General features: G+C 45.3%; 1 protein-coding gene across 2 annotated transcripts; it reads right to left on the bottom strand.

The window, feature by feature from the left end:
• Positions 1-17,449: 17,449 nt before the first annotated feature.
• LOC123408472 (beta-1,6-galactosyltransferase GALT31A-like) lies at positions 17,450-21,152 on the bottom strand. Of its 2 annotated transcripts, XM_045101576.1 has the most exons (12): positions 21,087-21,152; positions 20,861-20,997; positions 20,658-20,697; positions 20,517-20,575; positions 20,236-20,441; positions 20,083-20,146; positions 19,916-19,994; positions 19,717-19,837; positions 19,548-19,635; positions 19,040-19,165; positions 18,838-18,947; positions 17,450-18,022 (listed from the first exon to the last, which is right to left on the bottom strand). In XM_045101576.1, exons 1-12 carry the CDS (start codon positions 21,126-21,128, stop codon positions 17,868-17,870), a joined length of 1,227 nt encoding a protein of 408 aa, XP_044957511.1. In that variant the 5' UTR covers positions 21,129-21,152; the 3' UTR covers positions 17,450-17,867. The 2 variants fall into 2 exon arrangements, with proteins under 2 accessions (XP_044957511.1, XP_044957510.1); XM_045101575.1 differs by having other exon boundaries at positions 19,548-19,837.
• Between the last annotated feature and the right edge of the window lie 519 nt (positions 21,153-21,671).

Below are 21,671 nucleotides of genomic sequence, written 5' to 3'. Positions count from 1 at the left end.
GGGATCGACGGAGCGATGGAACTTTGGAGGATTCAGCTTCACAAAGTCATTGAGGGACACTGCAGCATTCCTAGGCTGACGAGCCGTATTCTGCTCAATACGCTCTAACAGTCGGTTGGTCTCCCTTTTGTTCCTCTCTGCCTCAAGCATAACTTCCGCTAGAGAGGGCGGGTGAGGCAGGTCTTCCTGCGACGCTTGACTACCCTCGCCTTGCTCATGAGCAGGGGCACGGTTCAACCGGGTGAACACCATCCTGGCAAACAAACTCACAGCTTAGACCAATACCATATCAATACTAGCTATGGATTAAGAATGTACTGAACACACGGAATGCGGAAATGAATATCCGAACAACATGGTAACAAGCAACTGCTATATATACACCATGGTTCATACACACCCTTACATAGTTCAGTACAACCTTAACCAAAAGAGCAAACTACTGAAATTATGAAACTACTCATCAGAGGCTTACAAGCTTCCTATACATTATTTATCTAGGCCTCCGGAATTCATTTCACATCACAAGCATACTTCACAAGTCACGCAGGACTGTGAACGTACGGCTACTACCATACCATCCTTCCACTCACAGCTCAGGCATCCGCATAGAACATCTCATAGAGATTGCCTCCATGGCCTGGAAGCTCAACCTGCGGATCAGGAAACACTCTGGCCTGAGATCCCTGGGATCCATAAGGACACGGATGTGGCCTTGGTCCCCTGACTGGTGGTAATAGGGGTCCCCGGAGAGGGGTGACTCCTCCTATAGCTGGACAGTCAACATGGGCCGGAAGATGGGTCCTAACAGGGTTCAGCATCTCCATATCTCCGTACCCTGTCTGGACTACCGATGCCAGCTGCGTCAAAACCGTCCACAGACGGGCACGTGTGGCATAAAGCTCCATGCGGAGAGCACGAGCATCCCTGTCTCTGTTCTCTAGCATCTCAGCAGTGGACTGCAGTAGCGAATCCTCCATAGAGGAATCAAAATAGACTCCGCTGAGGTATCCCTCTTCACCAGGCTGAGAGGCAGGAACATAGCAGAACTCTGAATTCTGCGGCAGTGCATGTCTCGCCCTCATAATGGCCAGCATTGAATAGGCAGCATCTTGTACTGCCATGTCAACAGTGACTCCCAATCCATATGACCAATGGATTGGCTCCTCAGCTCCAGGGTAGTCTGGAAATACCCTAACAGTGCAGATATACTAGCTCTGGTTGAAGTCTCGGTACTGTTCCTCCACTGTGTACTCGGGGTACCAGCGGTAACCTCACACCGACATCACCCTGACCAGCATGGCCGTATGACCCGGCACATCAATGCACCTGGTCAGACGTACCACCTGACGAGAAGGACGGCCAGGCATCTGAAAATAGAGAGTAATGCAAAAGCATTAGAGCTCTGAATGCAAAATTGGGCAGCATAATGGTTGTAAATGCTCAAAAACAAATTTTGAGACAACCCAAAATGGAATAGCGTAACCACTCAACTATCAAGTTCAATTCTTTGATCATCAAACTTACTTCCTTTTTCCTAGGAATGAAAGAAACCCAAATATCTCTTGACCCGTAGTCCTATAATCTACCGATCAGAAACACGAGCCTAGAAGAAGATGAGTAACCTAGTCCTTAATTCCCGCAGAAAAGACGAGGATGACCAGAATAGAATAACTTGAGAAGAGAACAAGAGTCTTACGTTACCTTCCACAAACAATTCCCTTATATATAACTAAAGCAATTCTAGACTCAACTTTGACCAGTTTGGCTTAGTAGTCCTACAGTCAGTCAGGCTCTGATACCAACACTGTCGGGACCCTGATCCTAAGCCATAGGAATCCAGCCTGTAACACATCGCATCCCTTTGCGGTCTCACGCACGGTTAACCCCACGGCTGTAGCCTTACCTTAGTCGGGACCGTTTGCGCCTTTTGACTCACGTATGCAATTGTGTCGCTAGCAATCCAATGACAAAGAACCCGGATCGACATGTCTAGTCATAAACCAAAGTGGCAGTTCCGCACAGGGACGGGCATACATGACCCAGCAACGCAGGTGTCGGTCACCAGCGAATATAGATGAGTCGTAGCAAGCTACAAGGACTCCATTACATCGCGTGACATTTCCACAGAGGGGACAGACACGGCAGCTAAGAAGGACACACGCCGGTCAACCAATGTGTCCGGAGTAGTAGCGAACTAACATGGCTCGTTGGATCACAAAGGGGCATTTCCCTCTAAGGAGTGCTACTAAAATTTACGGCTAGGTAATCGAACCAAATACATATCAAGTAGGACACACGTACGCATGGCATACCGATATGTATAGATACATCGATGGCATCACAACATAACCATAAACATACAAGCTTTATTTAAAAGGCTCGTAAGAGCCACACACATAATATTACACAGTAAGGGTCTCACGACCCATCATAGCAGTCATTCAGTTACAAGCCAGCGAAAGTGTTTAAAACTGTCTGAGTACAGACAGGTGAAACTAGAAGGCACATGGCCTGACTATACTACAAACCCAACCTAGGGCAGATCGTAGCTGGGACACCAACTACTCGTCATCGTCGATGTCTAGGAAGAACCCTCCATTAGGGTTATTAGAAACCTCTGCAACAATTATTAAGCAAACATGAGTACGGAGGTACTCAGCAAGACTTTAGGATAACTATCTACTCATGCAATGTATCAATAAGGAATTGTGGGGTTTCATGCGGAAAGCCAGCATTTGACTCGTGGCTAGACAACTTACATTTTAAAACAATTTTTAACAACTTGATTTCCCGCACACGAGTCCACTAACACCACAACATTACTCCATCGTGGAATCATTCCATCTCCATACGGAAATGCCGTCCACGACACTCACGCTTATCTTGGCAATTTTATGAGTAGCCATTGAAGTTATCTATGAACAACATATGTCTCCAAGTAGTCCATATCCGCGGACGCGGCTATTCGAATAGATCATAACCCTGCAGGGGTGTACTTCTTCACACACGCTCTCGCCACTTATCGCCATGTGCACGTCATGCACCTCGGCAACCTTCAAGCGGAAGCCCAGCGAGGGAGTCGGCCACGACCGTTAACCACACTAGTACCTAGTCCAGGTTTATCGCCTATCTGAGAGTAACCCGCACGGAAGTCCGGCCGAGGTTTCCGCCCCTGCCTCAAACGATGTGAGCAGGGTTCCCAAGTCCACCATCCGGGTGCCACTTGGTACACCGTGCCACTGCCTACCGCATCACAGCCCACCTCTCAGGTCAGCGCTATGCACGGCCTCCAGCATAACTATAAACACCAGAAACTACTTGCAACTCCTGGACCGAGTACTAAGCGATTAATAAGTCGAGAGGGTCAATTAAGTATCCCAACGTGTGGTAGTATCTAGTCTTGGATTACATACACGGAACTTAGTTCCTAAGGACGGTTCCAATGAAACAACCCGCCATGTACTCCTACACAGCCTTTCACCGGTACCTTTACCAAATCAGGTTCAACACACAACCTTTACTTACTGAACACATTCTCACAATTCTATTCATCTCCCAGATGACAGACCATACACAACTCTAAGCATAGCATGCATAGCAGGATAAGGAACATCATGGCTCAAGCAACTACCAGGTATGCTAGGTTGCAAGGTTCAGCTATTTACTGTGACAGGGATAGGTCATGCAAAGGAAGTGGGTTCAACTAACGTGGCAAAAGCATTTGAAGCATTTGATCCTAATGCAATAAGTAAGTGCAGGAGCGAGAACATGGGATTTATCGGGATGATCAAAATGGTTGCTTGCCTTGTTGCTCACAGGAGGGACAATATCCGTCCGTCGGATATTCGGTGGAATCCGGAGGAGCGGATCCTACCGAAAAGAGTGACAACAATCAATAACAAGCATATGCAACAAGATGATGCATGAGCATGGCATGAGGATGCAAAGTGGTATACTATTATAGCTAACATTTATTAGGTTTGAAGTTGATTTGAATCAAATTCAAATATCACTTCAAACTAGGTATTCTCGAATACCATTTTAATTGATTCGACCTGATGCTCAGATCAACTTGATTTTAACATGCATGGAAATGACATGTTAGGTTGCTGGTTTGTGATTTGGACAATGTTTGGTCATATCATTTGAGGTGGAATTTAAATAATTTCCAAATTCCATCTCCAAAGTATTTATGAAAGTTAACTTATTCATTAATCTATATGTTTGGGTTCCGTAACATTTTCATACATGTTCGAAAATGACATATTCAGATTCCTTGAATTTTTATGATACTTTTTCATATATAAATTATTTTCATTGTAGTTACAGATTAATTTCTATGATTTTTAGAAGTTTTGGCATTTTTGGGGAATTCTTTTAAATAGAAATTCACTTATTGCGTCATAACTACATCATCATGGCGTCAGCAGGTCAACTGACCTGATCAGGTCAAACCTGACAGGAGGGACCCACTGGTCAGCGTCTGAGGAGCTAATCCCGTGCTGACCAGCCCCTAAGTGGGTTTGACTTGGCCTCGGGCCCACTGTGAGCGAGTGATTAGTGCTAAACTACTCGGGTTAGGCCGGCCACGTCGTCCCCCGCCGGAGTCTGACCGGCGACGACCAGATCCCCTGCAGAACTTCGCCGGAGACGCGCTATCTCGTGTTGTGGTGCTCGGAAACGGTTACCGACAGCACTGGGATGATCGCCAGGCTCGATCTCATCCAGCACTGGCCTCAGGGAGGGCTATGGGTGGCCGGAGCAAGCCGGCGACGAGCCGAGGCGGCTACCGAAGTTCGGGTTCGATGGTCCAGTGGGTAGGGGGCACGAATCCGAGGGGAAGAAGAGGGGAAATGATCGCAGGCTCACGGTGGAGGTGAAGCTAGGCTCAGACTGCTCGGGGAGGGGCTGTAGCCGGCGTTTCACCGTCGATTTCCCGGCGGCCGAAGGTTGAAGACGATGGTGTTGGGGGCGTTGCAGGGCTTGGGGAGGCTTCGGCCTTTGCAGGGAGAACCAGCTCGTCGAGGCGGAGCTACTGGACTACTTGGTAGGAAGGTCTTGTGGCTAGGGGCACGACGGCTCGAGCTCGAGCTCTTGGCAATGGCGGCAGGAGGAGGGAGGAGAGATCCCGAGAGGAGGGGGGAACTGGAGCACGGGAACGGATAGAGACGGGCTCGGGAGGATAACCCTGCTGTCGCGTTGTCCTGGGGGGCACCGGAGGTCGCCACGGCGAAGCACGAGGTGGAGGGGGCCGCCGTGGTCGATCTCCCCTCTGCCAGAAGGCAGAGGAAGAAGACGACCCTGCCCGTGGTGGGCTGGGCCTCCTCAGGCGACAGGTAGGTTTTTCCCCCTTTTCTTTCTATTTTGTTTCTGTTTTATTTATTGACATTGCTTTCCATTTATTTTGGCTTTACCAGCAAACTATAAATAGTTTGAAAAATGCTGGGTGTTAGTTGGAATATTTCCAATCACCCATAAAGTTTTCAGCATTTTTGGAAACTATATATTTTTGAATTCAAATTTAAAACTTGAAACCAGTAGTCTTTTGCATTTATTTAAAATGCCAAAAGTATTAAGAAAATGGTTTTCTTCATTGCTTATTTGTTTTCAAGAATTATCAGAAAAGTTGAACTTTTCTTGAGGCCATTTTGGGTTCATTGATTTGAATAAGTTTGTAATTCCTTTGAATTTGAGAAGTGGCTAGGGTTTTTCAGTTTTCCTTCACCACTTACTTTGTTCTTGTTGAAAATTTCCTAGATGCAACGCAAAGAAGATATGAGCACAATGCTAACTTGATTAAGGTGTCAGGGATGTGACATGCACACTTAAGGTTCGGTGTTGTTTTATGCGTATTTGAGTTATATGGTTGGTTACCTAATGTTGTTCGGAGTCCTGGATGAGATCACGGACGTCATGAGGGTTTACGGAATGGTCCGGAGACGAAGATTGATATATAGGATGACCTCATTTGATTACCGGAAAGTTTTCGGCATTACCGGGAATGTACCGGGAGTGACGAATGGGTTCCGGATGTTCACCGGGGGGCTGCCCACGCCGGGGAAGCCCATAGGCCTTAGGGGTGCGGTACCAGCCCTTAGTGGGCTGGTGGGCAAGCCCAAGAAGGCCCCTGTGCAGGAGAGAAAGAAAATCAAAGAGAAAAAAAGGGGGGGAGTGGGAAAATAAAGGACTCCACCTTCCAATCCTAGTTGGACTAGGATTGGAGGTGGAATCCTCCTCCCCCCACTTCGACCGACCCCTTGGGGCTCCTTGAGACTCAAGGCAAGGTCCCTCCCCTCCCTCCTATATATACTGAGGTATTAGGGCTAATTTGAGACAACTTTGCCACGGCAGCCCGACCACATACCTCCACGGTTTTTCCTCTAGATCGCGTTTCTGCAAAGCTCGGGCGGAGCCCTGCTGAGATAAGATCACCACCAACCTCCGGAGCACCGTCACGCTGCCGGAGAACTCATCTACCTCTCCGTCTCTCTTGCTGGATCAAGAAGGCCGAGATCATCGTCGAGTTGTACGTGTACTGAACGTGGAGGTGCCGTCCGTTCGGCACTAGATCGGAGCGGATCTTGGGACGGATCGCGGGACAGTTAGTGGGACGGTTCGCGGGGCAGATCGAGGGACGTGAGGACGCTTCCCTACATCAACCGCGTTTATTAACGCTTCCTATTGTGCGATCTACAAGGGTACGTAGATCTAAAATCCCCCTCGTAGATGGACATCACCATGATAGGTCTTCGTGCGCGTAGGAAACTTTTTGTTTCCCATGCGACGTTCCCGAACAATTTTATACCTTGTAATACTCGCAAGATCCCCTTCTTGGACTATTCCATTTTGAACTTCTTCAAAACTTTATCAAGGTATGTGCTTTGTGAAAGTCCTATCAGGCGCCTCGATCTATCCCTATAGATCTTAATGCCTAGAATGTAAGCAGCTTCTCCTAGGTCCTTCATTGAGAAATTTTTATTCAAGTAATCCTTTACGCTCTACAAAAACTCCACGTTGTTTCCAATCAGCAATATGTCATCCACATATAATATTAGAAACGCCACAGAGCTCCCACTCACTTTCTTGTAAATACAAGATTCTCCAACAACTTGTATAAACCCAAATGCTTTGATCACCTCATCAAAGTGCTTATTCCAACTCCGAGATGCTTGCACCAGTCCATAAATGGATCGCTGGAGCTTGCATACTTTGTTAGCATTCTATGGAGCGACAAAACCTTCGGGTTGCATCATATACAACTCTTCCTTAAGAAAACCATTAAGGAACACTGTTTTGACATCCATGTGCCAGATTTCATAATCGAAAAATGCAGCTATTGCTAACATGATTCGGACGGACTTAAGCATCGCTACTGGTGAGAACGTCTCATCGTAGTCAACTCCTTGAACTTGTGAAAAAACCTTTGCCACAAGTTGAGCTTTATAAACGGTTACATTACCGTCCGCGTCCGTCTTCTTCTTAAAGATCCATTTGTTCTGAATAGCCTTGCGGCCTTCAGGTAATACTTCCAAAGTCCACACTTTGTTTTCATACATAGATCCTATCTCGGACTTCATGGCCTCTGGCCATTTGTTGGAATTCGGGCCCACCATTGCTTCTTCACAATTCGCAGGTTCATTGTTGTCTAACAACATGATTGATACGACAAGATTACCGTACCACTCAGGAGCAGTACGTGATCTTGTCGACCTCCGAGGTCCGATAGGAACTTGATCCGAAGTTTCATGATCATCATCATTAACTTCCTCCTCAACCGGCGTCACTTCGACAGAGGTTTCCCCCTGCCCTACGCCACCATCTAGAGGGATTAGAGGTTCGACAACCTCATCAAGTTCTATCTTCCTCCCACTCAATTCTGTCGAGAGAAACTCCTTCTCAAGGAAAGCTCCGTTGTTAGCAACAAACACTTTGCCCTCGTCTTTGAGATAGAAGGTGTACCCAACTGTCTCCTTTTGGTAACCTATGAAGACGCACCTTTCCGCTTTGGGTTCCAGCTTTTCAGGCTGAAGCTTTTTGACATAAGCATCACATCCCCAAACTTTAAGAAACGACAACATCGGCCTCTTGCCATACCACAGCTCGTATGGTGACGTCTCACCGGATTTTGTTGGTGCCCTATTTAAAGTGAATGCAGTTGTCTCTAATGCATAACCCCAAAACGATAATGGCAAATCGGTAAGAGACATCATAGATCGCACCATTTCAAACAAAGTATGATTACGACGTTCGGACACACCATTACGTTGTGGTGTTCCAAGCGCTGTTAAGTGTGAAACGATTCCACATTGTCTCAAGTGAGCACCAAACTCGAAACTCGGATATTCACCCCCACGATCAGAACGTAGGAACTTGATCTTCTTGTTACGATGATTTTCAACTTCACTCTGAAATTGCTTGAACTTCTCAAACGTTTCAGATTTGTGCTTCATCAAGTAGATATATCCATACCTACTCAAATCGTCAGTGAAGCTAAGAAAATAACGATATCCGCCGCGCGCCTCCACACTCATCGGACCGCACACATCGGTATGCATGATCTCCAACAAGTCACTTGCATGCTCCATTGTTCCGGAGAACGGAGTCTTAGTCATCTTGCCCATGAGGCATGGTTCGCACGTGTCAAGTGATTCAAAATCAAGTGACTCCAAAAGCCCATCGGAATGGAGTTTCTTCATGCGCTTTACACCAATATGACCTAAGCGGTAGTGCCATAAAAACATGGCGCTATCATTGTTAACTCTTCATCTTTTGGTCTCAATGTTATGTATATGTGTATCATCACTATCAAGATTTAATATGAACAATCCTCTCACATTGGGTGCATGACCATAAAAGATATTACTCATAGAAATAGAACAACCATTATTCTCTGACTTAAATGAGTAACCGTCTCGCAATAAACAAGATCTAGATATAATGTTCATGCTTAACGCAGGCACTAAATAACAATTATTTAAGTTCATAAATAATCCTGATGGTAACTGAAGTGAGACTGTGCTGACGGCGTTTGCATCAACCTTGGAACCATTTCCCACGCACATCGTCAATTCATCCTTCGCCAGCCTTCGTTTATTCCGCAGTTCCTGCTTCGAGTTGCAAATATGAGCAACAGAACCGGTATCAAATACCCAGGCACTACTACGAGAGTTGGTTAAGTACACATCAATAACATGTATAGCAAATATACCTGATTTTTCTTTGGCCGCCTTCTTATCAACCAAATACTTGGGGCAGTTGTGCTTCCAGTGACCCATTCCCTTGAAATAATAACACTCTGCTTCTCGCATAGGTCCAGCCTTGGGTTTCTTCGTCGGATTGGCAACAGGCTTGCCACTCTTCTTGGAGTTACCCTTCTTGCCTTTGTCGTTTCTCTTGAAACCAGTGGTCTTATTGACCATCAACACTTGATGCTCTTTCTGGAGTTCTGACTCTGCGACTTTCAGCATCGCAAATAACTCTCCAGGTGCCTTGTTCATCCCTTGCATGTTATAGTTCAACACAAAGCTCTTATAGCTAGGTGGCCGTGATTGAAGAATTCTTTCAGTGATAGCCTCTTGCGGGAGTTCAATCCCCAGCTCAGCTAGACGGTTTGAGTACTCCAGACATTTTGAGCACATGTTCACTGACAGACGAATTCTCCTCCATCTTGCAAGCATAGAATTTATCGGAGGTCTCATACCTCTCGATCGAGGCGTTCTTCTGAAAGATAATCTTCAACTCCTGGAACATCTCATATGCTCCATGACGCTCAAAGTGACGTTGAAGTCCCGGTTCTAAGCCATACAAGACTGCACATTGAACTACTGAGTAGTCCTCCTTACGGGTTAATCAGGCGTTCAAAACATCTTGGCTAGACGTAGCGGGTGGTTCATCTCCTAGCGCTGCATTAAGGACATAATACTTCTTCCCAGCTTGCAGGAGCAGCTTTATATTACGAGCCCAGTCTACAAAGTTGCTTCCATCATCTTTCAACTTAGCTTTCTCTAGGAACGTATTGAAATTCAGGGTTGCTACTGCGTGAGCCATTGATCTACAACATAAAATATTGCAAAGTGGACTTAGACTATGTTTAAGATAATTAGAGTTTAACTAATCAAATTACTGATAAACTCCCACTCAAAAAGTACATCTCTCTAGTCATTTGAGTGGTACATGATCCAAATCCACTAACTCAAGTCTGATCATCACGTGAGTTGAGTATAGTTTCACTGGTAAGCATCTCTATGCTAATCATATCAACTATACGATTCATGCTCGACCTTTCGGACTCTTGTGTTCCGAGGGCATGTCTGCACATGCTAGGCTCGTCAAGTTTAACCCGAGTGTTCCGCGTGTGCAACTGTTTTGCACCCGTTGTATGTGAACGTTGATTCTATCACACCCGATCATCACGTGGTGTCTCGATACGACGAACTGCCGCAACTGTCCACAGTCGGGGAGAACACAATTTCATCTTGAAATTTTAGTGAGAGATCACCTTATAATGCTACCGTCGTTCTAAGCAAAATAAGGTGCATAAAAGGATTAACATCATATGTAATTCATAAGTGACATGATATGGCCATGATCTTGTGCTTCTTGATCTCCATCACCAATGCACCAGCGTGTTCTTCTTGTCACCGACGCCACACCATGATCTCCATCATCATGATCTCCATCATCGTGTCGCCATCGAGGTTGTCATGCTATCTATGCTATTACTACTAAAGCTACGACCTAGCAATATAGTAAACGCATATGCAAACACAAATGTTAGTTTACAAACAACCCTATGGCTCCTGCCGGTTGCCGTAGCATCGACGTGCAAGTCGATATTAACTATTACAACATGATCATTTTTTTTGACCGGCTACTGTAGGGAAAACCCCCCACAGCCTTTTTTTCCTTTATTCCCATATATGAGAGCAATATGTACAGGAGGAAATTAGAATGTACAAAGGGGAGGAGGAGCAAAGATTACAAACCTCAAGGAGGCAAAAAGGAAACCCATTTAAGGAGATCATCCCTGAAACTAGCCTTAATTCTATGAGCTAACAGAGAAATGTCATGAATGAATCCAGATCTCCATTTTCTGAACTTTGGCTGCTCCTGGTTGAATACCTTTGCATTTCTGATAGTCCAGATGTTCCAACATGCAGTGAAGACCACCTCAGCAAAGAAGGGGTTATGGAAGTCCCTTTTAGCAGCAACAGCAGCACTCCACATGGATGGACCCTGCCATGTGATCTGCAGGTAATTCCAGACCCTGGTACTGAAAAGACAATTGAAGAATAAGTGATCTATGTCTTCCTTGACTCGAGCGTGACAAAGAACACAGAGATTGGAGTCGGAAACATTCCAGTGACGCCGTTCAAGCATATCTTGAGTATTAAGCCTGTCCATGATGAGCATCCAGGCAAACATCTTAATCTTCATGGTACAGGAGCTTCTCCAGATCCAGTTGAGTAAAGGGTTTCGTGTAATACTGCTGTGAATGTGAGCATAGTAACTCTTGGCTGTGTAGACCTTAGCATCCTTTCCCCATACCCATCTGTCAGAGGCCTGATGATCAAGATCCAGGTCTTGAAGCAAAGATTGGACCGAAAGCAGTTCCTGGTAAGCTTGAGCAGACAGTGGTAAGTGGAACATGGAGAGCATGTTGTCATCATAAAAGGTTGTAAAGACCTCTTGAGCTGTGCAGAAAGGATCAGTCACAAAAGAAAACAGTCTTTGGAATCTGGCAGCCAGTGGCATAATGGAGTTTCCAATCAACCAGGAGTCAGACCAAAATAGGAAGGAGTCATCCTTGTTCGGCAGAACATATGTAACTGATCTGAATTTGTCAAGCCGTTTACAGATATCCTTCCACCAAAAAGAACCACAAAGGGCAGTTCCCTGAGGTACTGTGTCATGATAGTAAGTGTTCCAAATCAAGTGAACCCAAGGGATATCAGCATGATTGAGGAATTTATCAACATACTTGAGCAGGAGTGCTTCATTCTGGACTGCTAGGTTCATAATTCCTAGCCCCCCTTTATTTTTAGGCCTGCACACCAGAGGCCAAGCAGCAAGAGAGGGTGCATGATCATTCCCATTTCTTCTCCATAGACATTGCCTTTGAATTCTCTCCAGCTGCTTCAGTATGCCTAGTGGGATATCCAGACTGCATAGAAAGAAGATAGGCACAGAAGACAGGGCTGAGTTTAAATACTGTAGCCTTCCCCCCTGAGCAAGAAAGGATGAACTAGCACTGAGTCTTCTTTCCATGTTATCAACCATAGGCATGAGATCAATGATTCTTGGTTTAGTTGTCCCAACAGGAAGGCCAAGGTATGTGAAGGGCAAAGATCCCACTTTGCAACCAATGGAGTCTGCCAGATCCTGTAGATGCTGAGGAGAAGTGTTAATAGGTAGAAGGGCAGATTTGTGATAGTTCACCTGTAATCCACTGGACTGGGAGAAAAGTAAGAGCATTTTCTTGAACTGCAACAACTGGGATTTATCAGCAGGTAGGATAATAAGGGTATCATCAGCATATTGCACTATGGGGAAATCCTTATCATGATAAGGTATGGGCAGCTGTATCAGCCCCTCCACCAGCAGTTGATTAACCAGAGTTTGTAAAAAGTCAGCAGCAATAGCAAAAAGCAGTGGAGACATGGGATCTCCCTGCCTGACACCTTTCTTGCACATAAACTTCTTTCCAGGCACACCATTGATTAGAACTGAAGATGAGCCAGAAGTTAGGAGCTGCTTGACCCAAAGTATCCATCTGTCATTGAAGCCTTTGTGCTTGAGAATCTGGAAAATGAACTCATGTTCCACAGAATCAAAGGCCTTTTCAAAATCCAGCTTAAGAATGACTATAGGTTTCTTGGATTGATGACATTGGTGCAGGTACTCCAGAGTCCATCCCACACAATCTTGAATGGTCCTAGATTTGATAAAACCATACTGATTCTTGTGAAGACACTTCACAATCTGCAACTGTAGTCTGTTAGCAATCATTTTGGACAGAAATTTGAGACCCATCCCAGTAAGTGATATTGGTTTGTAATCTCCCACATGTTCAGGTGATCTCTTCTTTGGAATCAGAGTAATATAAGATGAGTTCATGTTCTCAAGCTGAGCCTGACCAGCATGGAAAGCAGCAGCAAGTTGATAAAACTCAGGGGAGATAATGTGCCAGCATTTTTTGAAGAAAAGACCATTGAACCCATCAGGACCTGGAGCTTTGTCAATGGGCATATCCTGAACAGTCTTGTCCATTTCAGACTTAGAAAAGGTTCTGTGAGAATATCTAGACCCTCCACCTCATGTAGCATGGATTGTAAATCAAATGTCATGTTAATGCCAAGAGAAGTTCCCATTCTATCCTTAAAAGATGCCCAAAAGCATGCAGCAATTTGATCATGATCAGATATGGTAGAACCATCATTTAACTTGAGAGATGCAATGGAATTCCTCCTATATCTATCAGTAGCCATAGCATGGAAGAATTTAGTGTTTTCCTCACCAACCTTAACAAATCTGATAGTGGCTCTCTTTTTCCAGTATAAGCACTGAAGATGCAGAAGATGCTCCAAATGTAATTTGACAATTTTCCTGAAATTAGCTTCTGGTCTGAAAAGTGACCTCAACTCCTCAAGCTCATCCAAACACAGCACAACTTGATTACATCTGGAAATAAAAGTTTTTAGCTGTGATAGATTTGTCTGCCATTTTTTCAGAACCTGCCTAAGATGCTTCATCTTATCCATAATGACAGCAGTAATGTGGGTTTTCCTTGAAGGAATGGGCCAGGATTGCTCAACACATTCCATGAAGCCCTCCATTTCAACCCAGTAGTTTTCAAAGCGAAATAGGTTGCATTTAGGGATGGAAGTGTCTAATATATCATATCATGTCTTTGGCCATATCACATCACAAGCATACCCTGCAAAAACAATTTAGACGTCCTCTAATTTATTGTTGCATGTTTTACGTGGTTGCTATGGGTATCTAGTATGATCGCATCTTACTTACGCAAAAACCACAATGGAGATGTGCAAATTGCTATTTAACCTCTCTCCAAGGACCGCCTCGGTCAAATCCAATTCAACTAAAGTTGAAGAAACCGACACCCGCCAGTCATCTTTATGCAACAAGTTGCATGTCAGTCGATAAAACCAGTCTCTCGTAAGCGTACGAGTAATGTCGGTCCGGGCCGCTTTAATCCAACAATACCACCGAATCGAGAAAAGACTAAGGAGTGACAAATCCCACTCTTGATCCATACTAACTCAACGGACACCTTCGGAGATACCTGTAGAGCACCTTTATAGTCACCCAGTTACGTTGCGACGTTTGATACACACAAGGTATTCCTCCGGTGTCAGTGAGTTATATGATCTCATGGTCATAGGAATGAATACTTGACACGCAGAAAACAATAGCAATAAAATGACACAATCACATGCTACGTTCATAGTTTGGGTCTAGTCCATCACATGATTCTCCTAATGATGTGATCCAGTTATCAAGTGACAACACTTGCGTATGGTCAGAAAACCTTAACCATCCTTGATCAACTTGCTAGCCAACTAGAAGCTTGCTAGGGAGATTGTTTTGCCTATGTATCCACACATGTATCTATATTTTCATTCAATACAATTATAGCATGGATAATAAACGATTATCTTGAAACAGGAAATATAATAATAACTATTTTATCATTGCCTCTAGGGCATATTTCCAACACTCTTTGGTAGTGTTTAGTAGTAGGAAAGTCGTACAATTAAGAGGGGGTCCGCGTCGGAAAGGTTTGGGTGGAATCAACTCACACACGCGCACACTTTCTTTCCACTACCTTCTCTTTGCGGGAATGGAGCACCCACTCGGTCTTTCCCAGCATTTGCAAAGGGTCCAGCGGTAGTACCACTCAAGCTGAGCGGTAGTACCGCTCGCTAGCGGTAGTACCGCTCTAGATGAGCGGTAGTACCGCTAGCTGAGCGGTAGTACCGTTCCAGTCGAGCGGTAGTACCGCTTGGGGACGGTAGTACCTCCCTCTCTGAGCGGTTGTACTTCGTCGGACTTTTTGCGAATACTTTTCCAGCGGTGGTAGGCTCGGTAGTAGTATTTCTACTACCGTGGCTTTGTGTGAGCCTAGCTGTAGTACCGCTCAGGCCTGGCGGTAGTACTGTTGGGGCTTGCGGTAGTACCGCTCCCTCCAGGCGGTAGTACCGCTAAGGACAGTGGTAGTACCGTTGCTCCCAAGCGGTAGTACGGCCAGGGGCGTGCTGACAGTGAGGGTAACGGTTGGACTTGTTCCCCCACTATATAAAGGGTTCACCTACCTCACGAACCCTACCTTTGACCCTCCAAGACTCCATTGTTGCTCCCTAAGCTCATATGTGCCCGATCTCTCTCCCTAGCCAATCAAACTTGTTGATTTACTAGAGATTGGTTGAGAAGGCCAAGATCTACACTTCCACCAAGAGAAAATTGATTCCCCCCACTAATCCCTTGCGGGCCTTGTTACTCTTGGGTGTTTGAGCACCCTAGACGGTTGAGGTCACCTCGGAGCCACATTCGATTGTGGTGAAGCTCCGTGGTCTTGTTGGGAGCCTCCAAGCTTTGTGTGGAGATAGCCCCAACCTTGTTTGTAAAGGTTCGGTCGCCACCTTCAAGGGCACCTATAGTGGAATCACGACACCTTGCATTGTGTGAGGGCGTGAGGAGAATACGGTGTCCCTAGTGGCTTCTTGGGGAGCATTGTGCCTCCACACCGCTCCAACGGAGATGTACTTCGTGTTAAAGGGAAGGAACTTCGGTAACACATCCTCGTCTTCATCGGTTCCACTTGTGGTTATCTCTTACTTTTACATTGTGTATGTTATTGTTGTAGAGTATTTCTTACTTGCTTTAGTGTTCATAGTAGGTAGCATCATATATGTTGCTCACCTAGTTATTATTTTAGAGAACCTTTATGTTGCTAACCCTAACTTGTTAAGAAAAGCTAAAATTTGGTAGTTGTCCATTCAACCCCCCCCCCCCCCGGTCTAGTCAACCATATCGATCCTTTCAGATAGTATCTAGTGTAAAGAAGAGGAAGCTTGCGATCGCAGGTTGGTCGTGCTACGTTTATGAAAAAAACAGTTTGTGTCAAGACAAAAAATAGAGGCCACAACCGATTGATGCAAGACTACTTTGTGTCGGGTGGCTCAAACTCTGGTGGAGGTTTATGGAAAGAAGTTTTGGCGAGCACTCAATGTCGAAGACACGGTCAGGATTCTAGCGATTCATAGAGCAAAAGGCCGGTCTCGGATGCTAGGGAGTGCGAACTGTATGCATTGGAAGTGGAACAAATTGCCATGCAGCTTGAAAGAAACTAATTCATCGGGCATTGCAAGGATCCGACAATAGTTATGGAAGTCGTTGCCTTCCAAGATCTATTGTTGTCATTGCTACTTTAGGTTGCCTTGATCACAATGACATCAATGTCTTGCAGAGATCTCGTCCGTTTCAAAGGCTAGATCTCGTCTGTTTCAAAGGATAGGTGATGGTACTTCTCCACCTTGCAACTCCACGATGAATGGCCATCAACATGACCAAGGCTACTATCTAGCCGATGGCATCTATCCATCCTGGTCTAAATTTATGAAGGCAGTTTCTAAGCGTGAGAGCAGGAAACATAAGCATTTCGCCAAGGCGTAAGAAGCTCATAGGAAAGACAATAAGAGGACATTTGGAGTGATGCAATCAAGGTTTGCAATTATCCGAGGGACTGGTCATTTCTGGAACAAGGTTATGTTGGCAAATATCACAACATGTTGTGTTATCTTGCACAAGATGATCATAGAGTATAAGAAGGATATGTTAAGCCCTATTAACTGTGAACCTAATGGCAACCAGTTAGGCCTTGCAGGAACCCAAACTACGTTAAGCATTTCTTGAGTCGTACCGGAAGATCAAAGACCGGGCCTCCTATCGTTGTTGAAGGAGGATTTCATTTACCATCACTCATGGCTAGCTAGGAGAAGGGGTGCTTAAATTGCTTTGAATTGCATTCATTTCCGCTTTAACAATTTATGTGATCAAATTATTTGTTGCATTTGGATTATTTGTTGTATTCAGATAAATGCTTTATAATAATATTTGTCGAACTATGCTCATTGTTTGATCTAAATTGTTGTAAATATGCTAAAAAGAACAGATGGCTCAATGGAAGATGGGTCCTACATGTAGCATAAAATGCCTCCATATCCTATATGATGATCACCAATATGGCTGACTCTGCTAGAATTGCTCTTACACTCTTTTCATACTCTATCTTCGCGATATTCAGGAACCTATTTGAAAAAAAATACTTGTGTCCAAGCCAGACCTGCATCAGGAACCTATTAGCAAAAACTATGTGCAGCATAGCCAAATCCGTTATGCCACATGTGCCCTTTGACAAACCATGTACTCTTCCTGAACAATATGTTTGCATTTTGCAAATTAATGTACAGTACAACTTTGCAATTACCCACAATCAAACTATAAATGTTTTACATTCTGCAAAATAAAAAGAAAAGGACAGCCACATTGAGAATTCAGGAAAAAGGTGTTCCGTTGCAGAGATATTGTGACCATTTAATCAGAGCTTTCCTGCATTCATTTTCACATATGGATATCTTACACATACGATGCAAAACCTTCACTATGCAGTAGCTCTGTTCAAATTTTCCCTCCGTTTTCAGGCAAATGCACGGCGTCAGAAGGCAAAAAATCGTAGCTCTGAGAACCCAGGCCACGGCACGACAGCTGCTGCGTCTGCGTCTACTGAATAATTTACATGAGTTTACATGGAGCAGCACAAGGATGCCGCCACCCCTTGGCTGTCAAGACTCCTGCGCTTGTGGCAGAGCAGCCTCGCGATGTTCCCAGCATCGCCGGTGCACCTCCTCCATTCTCTCTGCTGGGTTGCAGATGCCGGAGCAGTTCCAGTCGAAGGATGCCCCACATGGATTCCCAGCCTGCGCCTTCCATTCGCAGTCTGCATGATCAGAGAAGATGACACATGAAAATGTGCGTCACCTGCCATATGCTTCCACAATCTGAACAACAAGCAGAAGTGCTTTGCAATTGCAGGTTGCAGCAAATGCCAGGTAGACTGATGTTGGATGGTAGCAAATGCTAGACTTTGCATCACATTATCACAACACATACCAAGGCTGGCAAATGGTTGGTGAAGTAAATATATCCCCAGAGTTAGAGAGATAGTAACAACGTACTTATGGTCTAAAAACAAAATACTGTACTGATGGTCACTCACCACATTGTACAAAGATAGAGCCATGTTTGTGTCCATGCCTTACTGAAGTGCAACAGACAAAAGAGTAACTGAGAGAGAAGATAGGTCAACACCAACTAGATTTGCAAGCAACAGGCACTCGTGTCGTCTTATTCTGAGGCCATTCAGGCTAAGAGTAATCAAGTACAGTAGTAACCATTAAGTGATGGTAACATTCAGATGAATGAAATATTCATGTGATGTACCGACATGTTTGGTGTCAAGAGCAGCTTCTGGGGAGCTGGGGGACAGAAAGGTGGTAAAGGCAAGTCTTGAATCTATGTGCTAACAAACACTGTAGTTGGTAAGACAAACACTGTAGTTGGTAAGACAGTTGTATCATCATTTTCTCAGTACAAAATTCAATACAAAATTCAAAATGATTGGCTCAACTACTTAGTACTGTAAAGCATATAACTTCTAGGTTAAGCGATGTCGTAATGAGCATGCAATAATTATCTAGATAAAATAGGACACTATGCAGAAGCAAATCAACAGTAAAGAAGTGAGATGCCAACCTGGAGGAATACCACAACAAAGACTTCTCTCATCAACATGCTCAACATCCAACCCAATCAACCAAGAACCAAATGATACATCTTCATTTGTATATTTGTGCAAGATATGCCTGAAAATGATGTCCAACAGATATGAGATGGAGCAGTAATGTAATCCATTTTATCAGGCATTGCATATCCACATCAGAAATTCAGGACTCACTTGTTTGCTGATACGTAGGTCGCCAAGTCCCTTGTTATAGCATACAGCTGCCGTGTTGCGTGCCTAAAATAGTTGTTACCCGCAGTCCCAAACTTCCAATGATCTGGTTCGTAATACTTAGATTCACTGTGAACATTAAGCAGGCATTACCACATTATAGTACTCCATCTTTTAGAAGATATGTCAGTAAAATGAAACCATCTATTGGGAGCATCTCTAGTAGGACCTGTCATTGTAAATAAGAGAATTCAAAACTCATCATCTTCATTATCCGATCAGAATAGGAATGAATAATCCCAAAAATGAAACAATTGCTTTGCTAGCACGTAGCATGACTAACTTCCACTATCGGACGGATGATACTTCCTTCCCCACACCTCTCGACAGTTCATATCATGAGTTTGCATTACCATTCAAAAAAGGAAGCTCTCGTCTGAGGCCTGACACATCTCTCCATATGTTTAGTATTTTAATCAATTGGAGGCAATATGGGTTTCTGGAGTATTACTTGTTAGCAATCACAGGTCCGGATTTCATGCAACCGATGTACACCCGAGGTTTTGACCTATGCCTTGACAAAATCGATCTGGTAATACCTGTGTTAAGAGAGAAAACCTCGGTGCATGAGAACACCGGTGAAACGTTTACCAGCAACAAAGGGTTCTGTGTAGGCATACCAATGTTGACGTGAACATCATCGTCAACTTTGACATAGAAATCAGCATCCCACGTGGACAGAGCAGTTGAAAGAAACATCTGAATCTTCAAAGGAAGCCCATCCTGGCCTTCAACGTGATTCTGCAAAGGGCGTCGATATTGTTAGTCATTGGTAAAGTAAAAGCTAAAGTGTAGTTGAAAGTAGTCGACTCAGCATACAAGTCTAAGAATATCGTTGTATTCTTTATCTTCTGCATCCATGGCACGCTCCACTTCACTGTCAGGACCAGGATTTGCACTACGAGATGTAAGCACCAAAACTCAGTAGCGTGTCAAGCAGGAACATTGACTATTTCTTTCCCAGATTTATTTAAACTCAGACATACCTTCGTCCAATAACAAAACGCATGGCAATGCCCTTGTCTTTCTCCAGCCTTCGCAAACGCTCACCTGGAGACAGAGCACTGTATTGTATTAGATAGAAAACTGGTATGAATGAAACACAAACAATTTGAAGTACCATGTCTTGCAGGATCTACCTTGTGGCACCCACGTCTTCCTGAGAGAGTCTCTGCGCCTCCGATTGTCGAACGTGGTCATGATGCCCATGACGAAAAGCAGTCTAGGTCGCATGTTTCCATGGTCAGCGGCTGAATCACTCGGCGACGCGCCTTGGCTCCTCATCTGCGCGGCCCTAGCGGCAGCCAGGCGCATCTCGATGTCCGATATCGTCCTGTCCAACGCGCTGCCAAACAGAAGCAGAATAAGCGAATCCAAACGAGAAGGGGAGATTCATGGCTGCCTAAGGTTCAGGCATTACATGACGACTTCGCGGGTTTGTGCTTGGCTCAGCACGGCCCTCGAGCGGCCAAAATTCGCCTGCAAAACCGGGTCGGTTGGCAATGTGCGACCAGATAAACATCAACGGGGGAGAGGGGATTGATTCGGAGCGGCGCATTACCTTGCTTGGGCAGTCGGGTGGCTCGGGAACCGCCCAGTAGCTGCAAAAGTAGAGCAAACATCACCACCTCCGCCCACGAAACCGACGAGCATTGGAACAGCTCGCGGCGAGAGGAACAGATTGGGGGCGGGTAAGGCGTAGATATAGCGATAATAAATCCGGGAGAAACGGCGGATTTGGTGGGTGGGGAGCTGAATGCGCACCGGTTAACAACGCAGACGCCGAGGAGGAAGCAGGCGGTGCAGAGCGCGGCGACGCACCTCGTGGGCACGCGGCCCGGTGGCGCCCTGTGGTGCGGCCTGGCCGCGGCCATCGCTTTGCCCGTGCTCACCTCGGATTCCTAGTTCGAACGGGAGGAGAGGGAAAGCCGTGTGAGAGGGAGAGCAAGGGAGAGAGAGAAAGCGCTTTGCCTTGGCCTGCTCTGCTCACCTGCAATGCAGTAGCGCTCAGTGCTCCGTGGACTCGGCTCATATGCCCCTCCGTGATTTTTGGCTCCTCGAGCTTGCGGAAAGTGTAGTTCCTTTCGGTCCATTTATAATTTTTTTGGGGTAAATGTCATTTTGTAAAAAATGTCATATCTATACCTACTTAATAATAAAGAACTTATAAAGGACGGATGGCTCCTCTACGTACGTCGTTGGCATCTTTACAAAAAAAAAATCTCTATTTCTTTGAAATCAATCCGAGTCCCTTTTAAGTGGCACTCTAGAAAAATGTTTTGTTTTTGGTAAAAAAAAAACTGCATTTTATATGAATACCACCCACGCTCCTTTGCTCATCTTATCCGGTGGCACACAAGGTGGAAGGGGCCGAGGGACAGCTTTGGCTGGGGTCTCGTAGGCCGTCCGGCTCTCCCCTCCGATTCCGGTTCTCTCACCCTCTCATGCGCCTCCTCGATCGTCCTACTCCCCCTTTCGCCTCCAGCTCTTCCGGACTCTCCTTCACCTCCAGCATCCCTGCCCCCCTTAGGTGCGTCTCCATCCCAGCACCTGAGCTCCCCGGTGCTCGTCAGCC

The sequence above is a fragment of the Hordeum vulgare genome, chromosome 7H (genome assembly GCF_904849725.1).
Source record: "Hordeum vulgare subsp. vulgare chromosome 7H, MorexV3_pseudomolecules_assembly, whole genome shotgun sequence".
Lineage (NCBI taxonomy): Eukaryota > Viridiplantae > Streptophyta > Magnoliopsida > Poales > Poaceae > Hordeum > Hordeum vulgare.
The sequence above is the reverse complement of the archived record's forward strand: the minus strand, read 5'-3'. Positions and strand labels throughout refer to the sequence as shown.